Genomic DNA, 18,738 nt, shown 5'->3' on the forward strand with positions numbered 1-18,738 from the left:
TCAGACAGAGAAATATTTCCTGACCCCTAAACCTAGTTAATTCCTTCTCCCCTACATCAGCCCAACAGGGTTCTCGGTGCCCCGTAATTCAGGTAAAGGCATCACACAGGGAGGGCAGAGATGAGTGTTCCCTGTTCACTGTTGTGCTGCAGGCCTAGCACAGGACCTGGTGCACAGTAGGGTAGATGGACAAATGAAATCTGCTGCATCGACAGCACTGGAAGAACTCAGCCATTGTGGCTGGCAGGCTGTCACACTGAGAGTTTCCAGGGAGACAGCTCCCACCTGAGTGTGCCTGAACTAACCTGAGAGCTGGGGATAGATGAAGACCATGCTGCTGGCAAAAGGCAAGGAGTAAGACTGTTCCAATGAGAGGAGCACAGAGACAGGGAGCAGGGGCTGCAGGGAAGTTACATGCTGTTCCCTCCAGATTGCACAGGACTGAGGGGGAGGTGAGGAATGAGGCCAAACCACAGAGGGCTATATAAGTCTGGAGGAGGCAGAGAGCTTGATACTAAAGATAATGGGAGATCATTAAACAAGTCTGGAATAGGGAGTGAAATGGTCAAATCTGCATCTAAACGGAAAAACCACAGCAGTTGGATGTGTTTTGGGATGGAGAGCTTCATCCTCAACCTAAATCCTTGAGATCTGTCCCAGGGCACCTCGCACTAACTTCTAGCTCTTGCTCTTAATCAGTACAAGATGCAAAGGCTTTGGTAGAAATCTCCCTCCTTAATCCTTGTAGTGGGTTCAGTAGTGCTCCCCCCCACCTCTGCCGCCCAAATATTTAGCCACATTTAAATCCCAGAACCTGGTGAATGTGACCTTATTTGGAAAAATAATTAAGTTAAGGATCTTGAGATGAGATCATCCTGGATTACTGAGATGGCCCCTAAATCCAAAGACAAGTGTCCTTAGAAGAAGCAGAAAAGAAGACCCAGATAGAAGAGGAGGAAGCCATGTGACCAGAAACTGGAATGGAGCAGCCACAAGCCTAGGAAGCCAAGACATGCCAACAGCCACCAGAAGTTGGAAGGGGCATAGAAAGATTCTCCCCTAGTTTCCAGAGGGAAACCCCTGTTGATACCTTAATTTTAGATTTCTGACTTCTGAACTGTGAGAGAATAAATCTGTGTTGCTTTAAGCCACCCAGTTTGTGGTAATCTGTTACAGCAACCCTAGGAAACTAACATAACTCCATACTCAAACTAAGATGCAGCCTCAGGGGCCCTTCACCATTGGTGGACCCTTATAAACTTGGAAATCTTCCTTTCTGTTTGGAAGGTAGGCTTGTAATAGAAGCATGGAGCCAGACCAGACTGTCAGTGTATCCTTCTCTATAGTTCTTGGCACTGAAAGGACACCTTTGTCCACACCAAGAAATGTATCACCAGAATGAAGCAATAGACAAATCAATGGAGCTGGGTCTTGGGCCAAGCTCCAAAGACGCTGAGAGAGAGGCTGGCAGGGCTCTGTGGAGACTAATGGTTTGGTAAAATCAGTAGGACAGTGAGTTGCTCTATGGTGGTGGGCACAGATATGGCAGAAATGGTCATTGTTCAGATGGTATTCGTAGCTTCAGGTTCCCAAAGGGGACTGTGGTGCTCTGGAACATTCAGGGTAGGCTTACTGGGACCAACTTACTTTAAGACTTCACTCATTGAGCATTCCTTGAAGTACCCACTGTGTGCTGGTTTTGTTCTGCACTGTACCCATCTAGGCACCTCCTAAGGCATAGTCAACATCTATATTTCTGCACAGCCAGCAGCCAGCCCACCTCTGAAAAGCACCAGTACTCAACCTGAAGGTCTACAGTGTGTGTGTGTGTGTGTGTGTGTGTGTGTGTGTGTGTCCGTCCTAGGGAATCCTTACGTATCCCTGTAGATAAGCCAGGTTCCTCTGTTAGAAATTTCTCTTTTGCAGAGCTAAGCAACATTGCAATGACTTAACTATCTGTGTGAGTGTCCAATCAATGTCTTTCTCACCAGCTAACTGTAAGCACCCCCACCCCGATGACTACTCTGGCTCACTGCAGGTGTCCCATAGGAGTTGAATAAAACAGGTCAATTCTCAGGTGCATCTGAGTTTTCAGAAGGAGAAAGATTTCACCTGGTAGTTTCAAACCCTCTGAGAGTGCCAACAGCTAGAGGCTCAGGCTTAATCTTAAGAGAAATAAGTAGAATCAAAGGTAAAAGGCCAAGGGCAAAAATAAGGCCATGTGTGGGAGGGGAAGAGATGTCAATCCTAAACCCACAGTTGCCAAAGGCCACAATTTTACAACCCTCCATCCACAAGAGGAATCCTTGTGCCCGTTTTTTTTTTAGGTTTTGACTAAGATGGCATCCTATAGCTCCTTCCTCATAACCTAATCCCCCCCACCTCAGCTCTCCCCTTCCTAAAGAGTCATTTCTCTTTGTGAATAGCATTTGGATGGCTGGACTCTAATGAAATCCAGAATCTCATCAAAATAGGAACGGGCACCTGACACACCACAAATCCTCCCCAAAGGGTCTTCTGCTTACACTGAAACAAAAAAGTGATTTGCAGAGAAATATGGTAAATCGGTTACAGACTTGTTGCCACCACATTTCCTCTATAAAAAAGGGATGTAACAGTACCCACCTCAAATGGGAGAAAATTTGAGATCGTGCATGAACACTCATCGCTGTGCCCAAGTTGCAGTCCCAATACTTGAAGTCTCAGTGTTAACTGTGGTAAGAACTGCAGCTACTGTAAAATTATTGAGACAAATTCCTATAACTTGTGGTATGATCAGTCAGTTGCTCCCTTTTCCTATACCTGTTTCCCTGCCCACCAAACACAGGCAGTCCAGATATCCTTGGTTGTACCAGGGGGCAGTATGGACAAAGGACTTTTCTGAGAATGGCACCCCAGAAGGAAAGGCAAGATTATGGTCATTCATTCATTGTTGTTAATTGAATATTAGACTCTTGTGAAGGCTGGGCAGATGTCAGAAGATGTAGCCAAGATCCTTGGCATTAGCTCTCCTTGTCTCAATGCAGTATTGACAGAAGGTCCTTTTGGATTGAATGACAGTGGGGCAGAGGAGGTTAAGGAAAGTATCAAGAAAGAAAGGCATCCTTTGAGTAGAGTACAGAAGGGGCTGGCCAGTTAAGAAGTCTTGGGTCCCCTCAGACTTCTTGTTTTGAGCCTTGCCTCTTGCCTTTTCTCTGAAGCTCCATAAGGTAGACCTTGTTTCATTATGCTTGCCTCTTTCTATAAAAACCTGCTCTAAGGGAATAGCCTTATATATTTGTTTATACAAACATGTAAATGGCCATTGGGGCTTTATGCTTACTCATTTTTATAAGGGGAAACGCTTTCAGTCAAAGAAATTAATACATTGAAGTGAGTGCAGGAAACAGGGGCCTCCCCAATGACTCAGAAAACACACTGCCTACTGCATCCAGAAAACCAGTGGCTGTGGCGGGGGGGGGGGGGGGGGGGACCAAGCCATCTGAGTTTAGTTGAACTGACTGAACAATTTCTGAATGCTACATTCTTTTCCTGTGGAAAGCGGGCAGGAGCATGGTAGGGGAGAAGAGGACAAGGGACACAAGACAGAGCATAAGTACACAAAGTAGGGAGGGATTATTCCCTCCAAATGTACCTCTCAGGGAAAGAAGAGTTGCCAGGGAGGAGTGCAGAGCTCTGTTTCTTCAAAGCATGACTTTGGTGTAATGGAAAGTAAGGACCTCTGGTGGCTCAGCTCTTTGGAGTACCCTCAGCCTCCTTCCTTGGCCCCTTCTGGCTCATGACACTCCAGGTCATGGCTGGTGTGTTTTAAGAGGAGCTCATCTCCTGGGCAAATGCAGTCAACTTGTAGCCAACCTGAATACTGCCCAGGGCTCCCCATCTGCTTTGCAACCTAGGACCAAAGAATGGCCAGATTATGGATCATATTATGTTCCTGGTGAGGGGTGGAGGGTTGGGCAGAGAATTCAGGTTACCCGGAGGGTCAGAGCAGAGATAGTGAAAAGGACTGTCAGGGGGTGCCACCTGCCCTCCCTACAGGGTGGCTCCACCAGCAGCCCTCTTGGTTTAAGACAGTGTCATGACATGGTATGAAGGGTTTGGCCTCCAGCAGCCCCTAGGAAAGGGGCTCCAAAACAGAAGAAACAGAGATGGATCAGAGCCAGTTCTGGAACACAAACACCAGTATATTTGATGTGCACAAATGTGAAAAGGAAGAGACAAAGAGACCAATGAAGACAGAGCAGGCAATGGGCGCACAAACCAGTCGTGTGTCCTTCTGAAGAGCTGCCGCAGTTGGGAGACAGTCCCACCCACTTCGAAGGTGGGAGAGCCGGGACCTGCAGCTCCTCCATGTCTGGGGTGGCTTCAGGGTGGAAGGTACTCTCCCTGCCTTCACCATAGCTCAAGGGCTGGACCTCTTTCCTTTCTGAATTCCCTGTGATGATGTCTGCACAGCCCAGAGCTTCATAAATATAGGTTCTCAGGAACTGACCCATTCAGTGCTGCCTCCCTAAGGAGACCCATGCAGAGAGTAAGGGACTAGGACAAGAGGATTTCATGGGCACTCCCTATGTATTATTGCTGTAAATAAGCATAGGCCATTGTGACTCACTGGCATCAGAGGGGACAGGGCATAAGGGACAGGATGCCTAGCAGACATCAGAAGCGGTTCAACCATGCAGGGCAGCACATGGCGATCTATAACTCAGAAATGCTGCCATGTCCAGTGGAGAGAGACCCAGGACACCAGAGGTTCACAAACAGCAAGCAGACTCTTCCTGCCAGCACCCCCACTGACAGAGCTGGGGTGCCTGGGCACTAAGGGATTAGGGCCCTGAAGATACCAAAAAAAAAAAAAAAAAGCAAGAGTTGAAATCAGAGCTACTCCTGGTGATTTCTGAGCCTTCAGACCCTGAACTCATGCCCTGGATCATTGCCTGCCTTTGCTGGGGACTCTGTGCCCTATGAGGGACAATAAGAGCCACAGGGCACCTGGATGAAGCAGAAAAACAGTGCTCTGTACATGTCAGGCAGGCAGGTTTACTGTGGGGCCTCCTGTACTTGGGAGTTTGTAGGGCCCAGAGAAAAGATGGTGCCAGGGAATGCCCATGAGGCAACATCTGGAGTGGACAGACCCAGTGGGCCATCCAAGGGCTTGCTCTGACTGAGAATCATGGAGGCCCTATGCTGGCAGACATCAACAAGCTGACCACAGATTCGGTCGTGGCAGGGGAGGGCAAAGGTGGGTGGTGTGGTCTAAGGGCCCACATGGGGGGCCTGGAAGGGTGTTGGGGTCCAGAAAACTGGGATATCACAGAATTAAGGGAGAAGGCCAAGGAAATAATTTCCCAGAGGGAACAGGGAAGCCAGATGATATTTTCCCTTTAGAATCCCTTCCACCTGTAGATAGAAACCTGAATCTCTGGATGCCCCAAAGCCCTGGAATTGGGGCCACAGCAAAATCAAAGGTAGGTCTGGCCCTTGCAGAATGTAGTTCATGCCTGGATTTGAGGAGCCTGGCAGGGACACAGAGGCTGGAAGGTGCCCTTCATCCTGTCCTGGACAGGGTTAACCGCAGAAAACAACCAGCCTTTCTCCCCATCTGGGATACCACTCCTGCCCATCCCCAGCCCACCAGCCCTGGCTCACACCCTGACTAGTGCTGTCTGCACAGTCTAGGTAGAGCAGCACAGCAAGGAAGAGCAGATTCTCTCCACAGGCAGTATTATAGTTTTATAATGATCCATAAAAAGGGAAAGGCAAATTTCTATCTAAGACTCCTAGTGCGTCAAGAGACCACATGCCACAGCATTGGCTGCATTCTGATGGACCTCTCCCTTCAGGGAGTGGGGACAGAGCCAGAAGTGGGCTGGAGTGAGGACTTCACCTGTCCACTGCCAGCAATGGACCTGTCACAGAGGAGGGGGGGGGCTGGCAACCAAGATGACAAAGCCCATGAGCATGGCAGGGCTAATACTGCTTAAGGAGTAAGCTCAAAGGGTCAGCTTGCTGGGAGGGGTGGGAAGGGGGTAGCGCTGACCAGATTTTGCTGCAGGGCTGGGGCTACGGCAGAACCAACTGACCCCCTCCCACTAAGGATGCTCCAAAGACCCTCTCAAAGCTGAAAGGCTGTCTTCTTTTTTTCCCTCACTTATTCTCCATGGGTCTCCCGACACCGGATTCCTGCTCCTCCATCCCCTAGAAAGCTCGATTCCCCCTGACTGGCTTGAAAAGAAACCAGATGCCTTTATCACAACCCTCCTCCCCTAAACTGATTTGTCTCTAGGTCCCCATTGTGGATCTGGGGTGGCCCATCTTGGCCTGTGTGTTGGGGGAGGGCATATCATTCAATTTTTGCTGGGCCACTGAGGGGAGGGGGCACAGAGAAGAGCACCGGGGCATTGCCACAGCCCACCAGACAGGTGGGGAGGTGTAAAAGGGGAACTTCCCAGTCATCAGGCCAGCAGAAATAGTGGAGGGAAGGCAGCAACAGGGTGGGCAGGGTCTGTCTCAGGGTTCTATCTCTGGCAGCTGCTGTGTTGATCAGGGAGTTGGGGAGGGGGGCCGGTGGGGATGACAGACATGGATAAAGGGGCTGCTAGTGGTAAAAGCCTTGAAAATAAAAGAGAAAGGGGGGAAACGCCACCGAACACACAGGGATTGAAACCTCCAAAAGCCCAAGGTTGGTGGGAATCCAGCACCAGGGTGGGGGGGTCCCCAGAAGGCCAAGGGAGCGTCGGAGCCCTGGGGGAGGGGAGAGGAGCCAAGGGAAGGCCTCCAGCCCTGGCAGACCAGCACTACTGCCAAGCAGCCCCCTGGCCGCCCAGTCTGTCCTTAGGCTGCAGCTCAGCAGGCCCCCGGGGAGGTATTGGTTGCAAGCAAGCACCTGAATATTGCCTAATGGAACCAGCCAAAGCCCAACTTAAACCACGTGAGAGGAGAGAGGAGGCCTCGCAGCAGCCCAAAGCCTCCTCAGGCCTCCTCAGGCTTCTCATCTTCTGCCCCATTCTCAGAGTCCCTTAGCCAGGACAGGGCCTGCTGCTTCCAAAGTCACCCAGGTGGTCAAGTCGCTGCTTAGCCATAGGCCTCTGGCCGCCAGCCTCTGAGCTGGGCAGGGATCCACAGACCCTTCCCAGATTCCCCGGGCTACCTCGACACCCGCCCCCCACACCTGGACCCACCCCCGGTCCCGCCCCCGGTGGACGGCGAGGGTGTGTGCCCTAAGGGGCTGAGGCCAGACCCGGGCCAGGGCTTGTGCTGTTCAGAAGACGTAACCCCACCAGCTTGGTACCTCTGTCCACCGGGTCCATGAGAGAGCCCCGGGCCCCACCCACCAGTCCCATTCAGTCTGTCTTGACGTGGCCGTTGGCCATCGCCAGGGGGCCACTGGGCTCCCCGGGCTCAGCGTCCTTGTCAAAGCGGAGGCGGAGGGTGTTGCGGATGATGAACTGCTCCATGATGAGGGACCCGCAGAACCAGGGCACGGCGTACTCCAGGGTGATGAGGCCCATGAAGTCAAAGTCGAACTGGGAATAGTCCCAGGGACAGGCGTTGAACTGGCGCAGGATGAAGCCGGTGGTGAACTCCCACAGGTAGGTCCAGAGCGTGTAGATGAGGCAGCGCACCAGCAGTGGGCAGCGGCCGCGCAGGCGCAGGTACATGCGCTCCACGATGAGGATGGAGGTGCCGTAGATGAAGAGAGCCCACACGCTCGTAACCCCAGGGAACTTCCAGTTAAAGTTCACCACGAACTCCCAGGCCGCCGTGAACATCACCTCGCAGAAGTAGCCGTGGATGGCATACAGGTACCAGCGGGACAGCGCCGTCAGGGGCTCGGCAGATGCCATGGCGCCGAGTGGGGCTGGCTGCTGGGACACAAAGGAGACAGGTGAGGGAAGGAGGGACGGAGCCCTCCTCCTGCCTTCCCTCGTGCAGCTCAGGTCTCTGCCATGACCAGGCTGGAGGGGATTCCAAACCTGCCTCTACCTTTCTCTTTGGTTACCAGTCATATTCTTGACGCTATTTCATGTTCATTACTTTATTCCCTATTCCTCACCTTAGCCAGGTGGGCATGAGAAATGAAAGGAAGAAAATGAAAAGTTCCACTGGCTTCCTCTGACCAGCCCTACTCAAATACTATTGGAAGGAGGTATATCCTACACTCCCTAAACTTTGTTTGGATTATCTGTGGTCAGTGGAAGAGCTGGCTGTCCTGGCCTACCAGTCACCCCCATTTCTAGGCTACTAGCTGATTCATCTCTTCCTGCACTTCTTTTCAAACAACTCCACATCACTCATATTTCTGGGATCTTTCTAAGCAACCTATCACATTTATCTTGTGTGTGTGTTAGTTAACATATACATAACATGTACTGCATTAGCCATTTTTAGGTGTACAGTTCAGTGACATTAAGTACAGTCACACTGTTGTGCAACTGTCACCACCATCCATCTCCAAAATTTTTTCATTATCCCAAACTGAAATTCCATACTCATCAAACACTCGCTTCCCACCCCCTCCCCCCCGCCCTGGCAACCATCATTCCACCTTCTGTCTCTATGAATTTTACTACTCTAGTTACCTCTTTTCAGTGGCATCATATTGTAATTGCCCTTTTAAGACTGGCTTATTTCACTGAGCATCGTGTCTGCAAGGTTCATCCATGTTGTAAGCATGTGTCAGAATGTCCTTCACTTTTTAAGGCTGAATAATATTCATTCCACTGTGATCTAGCTAGCTATCTAGATATGTCACATTAAAAAACATTTTTTTTTAATTTTTTTTTTCAACGTTTATTTATTTTTGGGACAGAGAGAGACAGAGCATGAACGGGGGAGGGGCAGAGAGAGAGGGGGACACAGAATCGGGAACAGGCTCCAGGCTCTGAGCCATCAGCCCAGAGCCTGACGCGGGGCTCGAACTCCCGGACCGCGAGATCGTGACCTGGCTGAAGTCGGACGCTTAACCGACTGCGCCACCCAAGCGCCCCTAAAAAACATTTTTTAATGTTTATTTTTAAGAGAGAGACAGAGCATGAGTAGGGGAGGGGCAGAGAGAGAGAGAGAGGGAGACACAGAATCTGAAGCAGGCTCCAGGCTCTGAGCTGTCAGCACAGAGCTTGATGTAGGGCTTGATGCAGGGCTCAAACTCACGAGATGTGAGATGATGACCTGAGCTGAAGTCGGACGCTTAATCCACTGAGCCGCCCAGGCACCCCCTATGTCACCTTTTATTTATCCATTTGTCCATGAATGGGTTGCCTCCACCTTTTGGCTATTGTGAACACTGCTGCTATGAACATGGGTATACAGATATCTGTTCTAGTCTCTGCTTTCAATTCTTTTGGATTTATATCCAGGAGTAGAATTGCTGAATCATATGGTGATTCTGTGTTTATTTTCTGAGGAATAGCCTTGCTGTTTTCCACAGCAGCCATACCATTTTACGTTCCCACCAACAGTACTCAAGGATTCCAATTTCTCCACATCCTTGCCAGCACTTATTATTTTCTGGTTTTTTGATGATGGTCATCCTAATGGGTTGAAAGTGGAAGCTCGTTGTGGTCACATTTGTCTTTCACTGCTCCATTAAGCAGGTTTTGGTGTTAGTTTCAATGTTGAAAGGAAACCGGTGGGCTAACAGTCCTCTCTTACTTCTTATTGCCTTCCTCTCCTCTCTTCTCAACCCCACCAGTCTTTAAGGCTCCATCCTGCTTCCCTGAAGGCTGGCCCCCAGATCTCTCAGCTTTCTCCTTGCCCTCCATCAGTGACTGTCTGGATAACTCAATTGCCTCTTTCTCCAGTGCCACCCTGTTTGCTGTTATAAGGCATATGCCCTCTGATCCAGCTAGCTAGTACACAGCTAGCTAGCTGTGTATTCCTTGAGGGAAGGGACTATTTTCCAGTCCTCTGTTCTGCAGCCTTGGCACAGGCCTCTCCAGAGCAGGCAGTCTCTAAACGATGCATGTTTGGGTATGTGTGTGAGGGGGGTGAGGGGAGCAGTTCAGGGCTGCATCAGGAATGGAAAGGCAGATGATGAAAACATGCATCCCAGCTCTGCCAGCTGCCAGTGGACACCAGGCTTGACACTTCTGTCAAGGTGGGAGAGGGGACAGAGGTTAACAAGATGCATATGTAGTCTTCATGCCTGTCTGGGAATCCCAGCCTCATCTTTCAGCTAACACAGACCTAGTCACAATTAATAACCCACCTCAATACCCTCCCTTGTGGATTGCTTTGTGGTCTTCCAAGCACTTCCATTTACATTTTGTCATTGGTTTTTACAAAATTAAGATTCATATGAATGACAGGTAGTTTAACTCCTGTTTTTTAAGAGAGACAGTTGGGGCTCAGAGAGAGGTCATTTGCCCCATATCCCAGGGCCAGTAGATGGAAAGGCTAACACTAGGATCCACATCTCCTGGTTTCTGCTTCAGCACCCATCCCCCTGCACACCACTGCCCATCTAGACATGTGCGCCTGATGGTACTCCCCTCCTCAAAAACATTCAGTGGCCCCCCATTTCCTAATGAAATGCCACAGCATCCTTGGCCTGGCATTCAAGACTCACTAGGATCTCATGCCAGCCTACTTTTTCAGCCTTATTCTCACAGGCCAGCTCTCCCGGTCTTCCCTCCCCTCCTTGTAGATTCTATCCGTGTATTTCCTGTGGCCTTTCCTCTCACCTCCACAAGCACAAACCCAGCTTCCAGGTTACCTTCAGAACAAAATCTTTTTCATCCTCCCTGCCACAGTCCTCCCCTCCCCCCACTGAATAGCCATAGCACTCACTCTATCTCTCTTTGGCCCAGATGATTTCCTGTTTAATTATGTTGATAACATTCAGTCCCCATCCAGATGTTTTTCCTGTGTTCTGCACCTCTGTATCCCACTCCTTCCTGAACACCTCCACCTAAATGTCCTATAGGCACCTCAAATCCTTTCCTAAATCAGACTCATTATCTTTTCCCCAAAACTTGTCTTCCTCCTGTGACCCCACTCTGATTAAAGGAACCACCAAGCACCCAGTTAGCAGCCAGAGGCTCTCGTGCCATGCTAACTTCCTCTGCTGCGTCTCCACTCCAACATGAGCTCCCTGAGAATAAGGACCTTGTCCATCTGGTTCAGTACTGCATCCCCACTGCCTACAATAGTGTCTGGCACACAGCATTCAATGAAAAAAAAAAAGACATTTATTAATAGTTTATAATTGCTACGTAAGTCATTCCAAAACTCAGTGGCATAAATCAACTCTCATTTGTTACTACTACTTGTGTGTCTGTGGGTTAGGGGATCTCGGGTGGCCTTGATCATGAGACTGCTGGTCATTTGGGGGTTCTGTCCTATCCTTGGCTGGGGTGGCTCTTATCTACTTATCTCACATCCCAGGCACGCTTTCTCATGGCAAGGACAGAAGCACATGAGCGAGCAAGCCCTGCTGCACCCATGCTTTTCAAGACTCTGGTTAACTCATGCCCACTAACATCTTCTTGATCAAAACAAGTCACATGGCAAGGCCACCAAGTCAGCCATTACCTCCTGTCCTTTCCACCACTTAAATATCTTTGAAATCATCTCTTCCTCTTCACTCCTCTTTCTCATTGCTGCTGCTCTGCTTTAAGCTGTCACCATCTCTCACCCAGATGCCCCCAGGTGTCTTCCAGGGGGTGCCTGGAAGGTGCCTATTTCTTTCCAATCCACTCATCACACTAAGAGCATGTAGAGAGCGCCGGGGTGGCTCGGTTGGGTAAGCATCTGACTTCAGCTCAGGTCGTGATCTCACAGTTTGTGGGTTTGAGTCCCACGTCTGGCTCTGTGCTGACAGCTCAGAGCCTGGAGCCTGCTTCGGATCTGTGTCTCCCTCTCTCTCTGCCCCTCCCCCACTGGTGCTCTGTCTCTGTCTCTCAAATAAACGTTAAAAAAAATTTTTTTTAAAGAGTATGTAAAAACGGCAATCTTTCTCAAACGCGAATTTGATATTTCTCCCCATGTGGGCCTATTAGTGGATCTTTACCATCTGTGCAATAAGGCTCAAACCCCTAGGGATGGCTGGCAAAGCCCTTTATGAGCCACCTCTGCCTCAGATCTTGTCCTCTGGATCTTTTCATTACTGCTTTTGCTACCTGGGGTGCCTTTCCCAACTGCTACGGCCACCACCACCCCCCAACCCATGGCCCATGAGCCCATAATCTTCAAGGTCCAGCTTCTCTGTGAAGATTTTCCTAAACACCTCCAATTCCAGAGCTATCTGCTGCCCTGTTTGTCCACCTCTGCACCCAGTTCACTTCTGTGACAACAGTTAGCACTATGCTTTGCTATGTACCAGTGGCCCCTTGATGAACGTTTATTATAATGTTAAGAGGAAAAAAAAGCAGGATTCAAAACTAAATAATTAATATGATTTTGATTTTGCAAAAGCCTACATACATGTAAACGTACAAAAAATTAGCCATAATCATCTCTGGAGGGTGACATCACAAGTGATTTTTATTTCCTTTTTTAAACTTTTCGTATAGTCTAAAAATTTTTTCTACCAAGTATGTATAAACTTTTACAAAAATAAAATTTAACTTAAAACTGTTTGTTGTATGAATATGTATTAATCATCTTTGTGCCTTGTATAGAGAAGATATTCAACAAACTTGCCAGACAAATGAACCTTAGGACACCTGAAGTCCTGAAAAATTAATGCAGGCTGTTCCCTCCTGAGCCATCATCACCAACAACAAACCATGCCTCACAGGTTTGAATAACATAAAGTGGTTAAGCCCAGGGGCTCTAGACTCTAACTTTCTGATTCAAACGGGCTGGTACCCTTCACCTGTGGGCTCCAGGGCACGTTACCAGACCTTTCTATAAAACGGTTTCCTTTTTTCCTCAGTTTCCTTATAGATAAAGGGAAAATAACAAGAGTAACTACTTCTGAGGATGACTGTAAGGATGAATGAGCTAATAGACGCTACTGAACTTATAGCAAATGCTCAAGAAAGTGTGGCTGTCACTTCTGGCACAGAGATGGGCTTCCTGGTGAGCTTCTCCCACTTTGAGTGTCACCTCGTACCCAAGGCGGGACATTCTGCCCCTGTCCTCACTAGCGGTTGGGCAGCCTTCCTTGCCAAGCAGGTCAGGTTTTCACCTCCACCCAGAGCACAGCCCAGCAGCCAAGCAACCCTGTGAAACCAATAACCACACACACAGCCCCTGAGGAAACAAAGGTTGCGTAGAGGAGGGCTTGGCCAGCTTCCAGCCTCTGTGTGGCTGGGGAGGTTTAATGAAAAGGGGGGGGGGGCAACACTCAGAACTAGCCCTCTGAGGTCCAGGCTTGAAAAGCAGGGTGGAATGAAAGGGCCAGCATTCCTGGCAAGCTTCTCACACCCTCATTCTATCCTGAACCCCCAACAGGCTTTTAGACCCCTGGAGTGGGAGAGAACAGATTGAAGCTCCAGGGAAACTCACTGAGAATGAGGAGGGGCCCATGACCCCAGGCAGGCGGGGCTGTGGTGGCCTGGAAACCACTTTGTCTCCCACCCAACTCAGGCCCCTCTGAACTTAGGTCTGTCCACCTGACCTGCACTGGCACCTCTGGCCCCTCTGGCCCACAGGATCCTGTTCATCCTATGCAGCATCCTGACATAACTAATGGAGTCCTCGGGTCAGCACCCCACCTTAATGTTGACTTTAAAACCCTGCTCTCCTTGCCCCTTGGGCTCATCTTTAGAGATGTCCAAGGTTTCCCAGTCAGTAACAACTCGTGGGGTCCAGTCACACCCCCTGGAAGCAGGTGACTTTCAAGAGCTGGACCTCCAAACCTTAGAGCAGAAGCAAGCAAGAACAAAGGAATAGCCATTAAACAGTGGAAGGAGGGCAAGATGTTGAACAGAAGAGAGGATGGAGAAGAGAGAACAGGGTGAGTCCAAGGCCTGGATTCCATTTCTGGAACCTTCCCTACCTGGAAGAACATGGGTAGGCAGAGGGGAAGCATACCTAGGCCAGGTCAGGCTGCATCTGTGGGGTTTTGCCAGAAGAACATGCCTAGTCCATGTGAGACAAAAAGGAGAAACTGGACGTCCTGGCTGGAGACAGGACATGAGGGGGAAAGACAGAGAAAGGGGATGTGAGACAGTGTTATCAGCTGGGATGGCAGCTCACACTGTGGTGGGACAGACACTAACATTAGAAGCGGCATTGGCTTGGGCAGATTTGCAAAACTCCACTCCCCAAACCCAGTGCTAATACTCATGGGAGCCATGCTTAAACTTTGAGCTGGGACAGGCTCCCTGACCCTCTGCTGGCCCAACAGACCCGTATCCCTGCCCAGGCCTCCCCCCACCCAAGCCCTTTCCCCACATTCTTCCAGTACCTCCTTGCTCAGCACTGAGATCAGAGACCTGGGAAGGCCTGCATCAGGAAGAACCAGTAGCTCACTGGACATTGGCCTCTTTCTCCTGGTGACAAACACAACCATCCTGAGAACGATGACACAAAGACAGGATGGCCCAGGAAAGAAAACTCAAGGTGAAGTGAGGAGGAGAGCGTGAGCAAGGATGAAAACAAGAAGGAGAAAAGAGCTGTGGACGGTTTCACATGCAGGATATGGAGAACAACACTCATGTACAAGAGCCTTCATACTTGTTGATAAAAGGGCCTGGGAATACGGAGTTCCAGCCAAGGGCCAGAACTCAAGGTGACTTGGCAGAGCAGGGCACCGTTCCCCCCCACCCAAGGGGACAGGTGATAGATGACTTTGTGGGGAGGGGGTCAGAATCTTGCTCCCTAGGAGTATCTCACCAGCTTCCAGAACCTGCTGAGTTATTCCCTACGCAGAGAGCACAGCAAGTTGAGAGGGGCGAAGAGAATGCCACAAGTCTGAGACAGGCTGGAGGCAAAACCAGATAAGGCAACTGCCTTTGGTTTTACTCAAAACTCTCATCTTGTTCCAGGAAGCTAAGGTGCCACAACACAATGACCCTGGGAATTTCTGTCCAGAGGAGCATCTTGATAGAAAATCAGGATTCCTCTTACATGCAACCAGGCTGGGCGGGGCTTCACCTCATTACTAGGCCTCTTTCACCTCATTTACTTCCCCATTCCTAGGCACCAAAATCGCTACAGTTCCATATGCTGGGGAGAGACACAGCCCTTATAGGGGGCCCCTGGGAGCAAGGCAGTGGAGGCGGGGGGCGGGGGGGGGCACTCTGAGTCCAGCCCCCTGATAGGCTCTGTGCTGGAAGTGAGTGGAATCTATGAGGGGTGGGCAGGTGTCCTAACATCTGGGTGAAAGATGCAAGGTCTGAAACCATCCTCACCTTCCACTGTGGTAATCAAGTTGGGAGGGGTGAGGGTGGGAGGAACATATGGGCTTGCTTCAGGGCCAGAAAGGAAACAAGCAGATCTAAATACCTGTGGTCACTGGCTAGCCCAGACACCATAGAGTTCCACCCTTTCTTGCTATGGGCATCCCCCAGAAAACTCTTTGGGATGGTCTTCCTCCTACCTCCCAAGTCACAGTAATCATCAGCCACTCTTCTCAGCACTTACCAGGTATTAACTCAGATAATATTCAAGCCTATTTTATAGATGGGGCAATTGAGGAAGGGGAAGTCTTAATAAGTCTTAAGAATTACAGCTATAAAAGCCAGAGCTAGGATTCAAACCCAGCAAGTCTGGCTCCAGAGCCTTCATTCCCAATCAGCACACTGCACTGCCCTTGAAGCTGACTACAGGCTCCTCTATAGGCACCACCACTTTCTGAGTTTCTGCTTCTGGAAGACTAGGATGGTATATGGAGAGGAAACAAGAAGCAAGAGCAACATGAACCTCTAGGTAGATCATCAATGAAGCCCAGAACAGGTGTCAGAGCCATTGCAGGCTCTCGTCCTATTCTGAGAGGCCAAGTTCTGTTCTAAGGCCAAGTTCTGGCAAGATCTACACAATGATCCTCCAGGGTCATAGCGGACCCTCACAGGACCATGGTAGCAGCCACCCCTGAGGGTCTCAAGGTGTGTACCATTCAAAGACCTTTCACCAAGACACACACTTGTCCCCGTCAGGCTACCCTGACTGCCAGCCCACCCTCATATTGGCTGGGAATCTCAGATGGCCCAGCCCTGCCGTGGACATTCAGCCAAGAGCAGTGACCAGCATCACACTGCCCAGAGAAGCCTGGTGCCTGGAGCAGCACCAGGGAGAGTGTCAGGAGCAACCATTCCACACAAAGCAGCAGGCCAAAGAGGATTTTAGAAGGCCTCAGATGCTAAGCAAATCCCAGCTGGCAGACACAGGAGGACAAGTGGGCCTGGGGAACACAGCCTGGCACAGAGGTTCGCCAGGGCTCAGGCAGTAAATGGCACCTAGCAGTTGGGGCCCTGAGGCTGGGCATCCTGAGTGTTGCCTGCAAGGCTCTTTCCAGACCTCACTTGGCTGCTTCTGTATTGTTACTCAGATCTCAGCTCAACTGTCACCCCTGAGACCTTCTCTGGTCTCGAATCCAAAACAGCCTTCCCATCACTGACATCATCATATTTCATTCCTCCAGCACTTTCACTTTCTACTATTTTGCTACTTGTTTGTTGTCTGTCTCCTCCAACTAGAATGAATGCTCCATGAGGGCAGGGGCTCTGTCTTGTTCACTGCTGGGTTCCCAGTGCCTACAACAGTGCCTGGTGATAAGACCCACTAATACTTCTGGCATGGATTAATGAATGAATGAATGAATGGGCCCACACAGGCGCAGGCTCTTAAACACTGATAAGGGCAGGTGTAAACAGCTAGCAGCTCAGCCTTTCTCTTCTCCCCTTTCTTGGAAGATATAGCCTTTAAAATTTTTCAATGCTAACATTTTAAAATATCTTTATTATTTTTCCTGATTATAAAAGTAACATGTGCTCACACCTGAAATTTAAACATTATGGAAAGGAATGACCTAGAAAGTAAAAATCTTCCATCACCCCACATCTTAGAGAAAGTCACTGTTAATGGTGTGTTGTATATTCACCTGGATTACATTTAGCTTTAAAAGAAGCAAATCCATGTATCATAGAAAAGGAATTCATAATTCCACCAAACTAGCAGCCATTATCACTTCTCCCTTGCAATTTTTTCTCATGTGTTTATTTTACAAGTTGCTTTAATGTACTTATTCTGTAACCTGACATTTTCACTTATTATAAAATAATCATTTCCCCCAGTTGTTATATTGCTTTTGTTCTCATTATTATAATGGCTATGTGATATTCCACCAGGTGGAAAACTATAATTTACTTAACTTAGGTGTTCAGAAAAGGGAGAGAGAACAATTGTTTCCCACTCTCACTATTACAATGACACTACAAGAAACATCTTTTTTTATGCCTGTAACAAAAGAATTCAGCCTTTTCCTTCTCTAGGAATATATCCTAAAGAAAGATTTCTTTTTTTTTTTTTAAGTAGGCTCCATGCTGGGTGTAGAGCCTAACACAGGGCTTGAACTCACAACCCTGAGATAAAGACTTGAGCTGACCAAATGTCCATCAACTGATGAATGGATAAAGAAGATGTGGTATAAATATACAATGGAATATTACTCAGCCATCAAAAAGAATGAAATCTTGCCATTTGCAATGATGTGGATGAAACTGGAGTGTATTATGCTAAGCAAAATAAGTCAGAGAAAGACAAATACCACGTGATTTCACTCATATGTGGAATTTAAGAAACAAAACAGATGAACATAGAGGAAGGGAAGGACACATCAGCTAAAAACAGAGAGGAAGGCAAACCATAAGAGACTCTTAACTATCGAAAACAAACTGAGGGTTGATGGAAGTAGGCAGGTGGGGGATGGGCTAGATGGGAGATGGCTATTAAGGTGGGTACTTGTGATGAGCACTGGGTATTATATGTAAGTGATGAATCACTAAATTCTACTCCTGAAACCAATACTAAACTATATGTTAACTAACTTGAATTTAAATACAATCTTGGAAGGAAAAAAAAGATAAATAATTAATAAAAAAAAATAATAATAAAGACCTGAGCTAAGATCAAGAGTTGGACACTTGACTGAGTCACCCAGGCGTACCTTAAAGAAAGATTTCTTAATAACTCCAGAAATGGGATCACTGGACCAAAGGGTACAACAGTCTTAGGGATGATGGTGTAGATTGCCCTGGGGAACTCTGTGTTATGTGGGGAATAGGTCTCTGGTCTGAGTCACCGTGCTCCCACAGTGGCCTCTGTGGCCATCTCTGTGCACCCACCCCACACCCACAGTTCAGGCTTGCACTACCCTAGCTACAAATCAACTTCCTGAAAGAGCCTCCAACCATAAACTGATTTTGCAAGCCCAGGCTGAGTGAAAAATAAATGCTAGCCCTGAGTTTTAAACTCCCACCAGCACTAGAGTCAACATCTACCTACAGCTGAGAAATACCTAGTTACCCTTTGCCCTCCCTGCATGCTCCTGTGTGGAAGCTAAGCCTCCTGGTTCCTATATGCCAGCCCAGCAGCTCCCAATAGCCCATCCAGTCAGGAGTGTAAAAGCACTGGCTCTCCCTGCCCTGTCTTCCAGGGGACTTCCCTGCCTGCTGGTCCCTGATCCCTCACTGGGACTGTTTGCCCTATGCAGACAATAGCCTTTAGGCCAGACAGGCCTTTGGGGCTTGGGAAAGCAGCCAATTGTCTTTTTTTTTTTTTTTTTTAATTTTTAAGTTTATTTACTTTTGAGAGAGAGAAAGAGACAGAGCATGAGCGGGAAAGGGG

At 48.8% G+C, this 18,738-nt stretch overlaps 1 protein-coding gene across 12 annotated transcripts in view; it reads right to left on the minus strand.

Annotated features, from left to right (window-relative positions):
• Nucleotides 1-4,163: 4,163 nt before the first annotated feature.
• The window catches only part of TMEM229B (transmembrane protein 229B), a 40,018-nt gene continuing 25,443 nt past the window's right edge, over nucleotides 4,164-18,738 (minus strand). For 8 of the 12 annotated variants that reach the window (XM_047863744.1, XM_047863739.1, XM_047863740.1 and 5 more), the window contains 2 exons: nucleotides 14,360-14,444; nucleotides 4,164-7,868 (listed from right to left, as the gene is read on the minus strand). In XM_047863744.1, coding sequence (XP_047719700.1) covers nucleotides 7,344-7,868; nucleotides 14,360-14,431 — 597 coding nt within the window. In that variant the 5' untranslated portion in view covers nucleotides 14,432-14,444 and the 3' untranslated portion in view covers nucleotides 4,164-7,343. Of the gene's footprint in view, nucleotides 7,869-13,983; nucleotides 14,073-14,359; nucleotides 14,445-18,738 lie in introns of all 12 variants that reach the window. The other 4 variants (XM_047863750.1, XM_047863751.1, XM_047863748.1 and 1 more) reach the window with 4 other exon arrangements.

This window comes from Prionailurus viverrinus, chromosome B3, assembly GCF_022837055.1.
Source record: "Prionailurus viverrinus isolate Anna chromosome B3, UM_Priviv_1.0, whole genome shotgun sequence".
In the NCBI taxonomy this organism is placed as follows: Eukaryota; Metazoa; Chordata; class Mammalia; order Carnivora; family Felidae; genus Prionailurus; species Prionailurus viverrinus.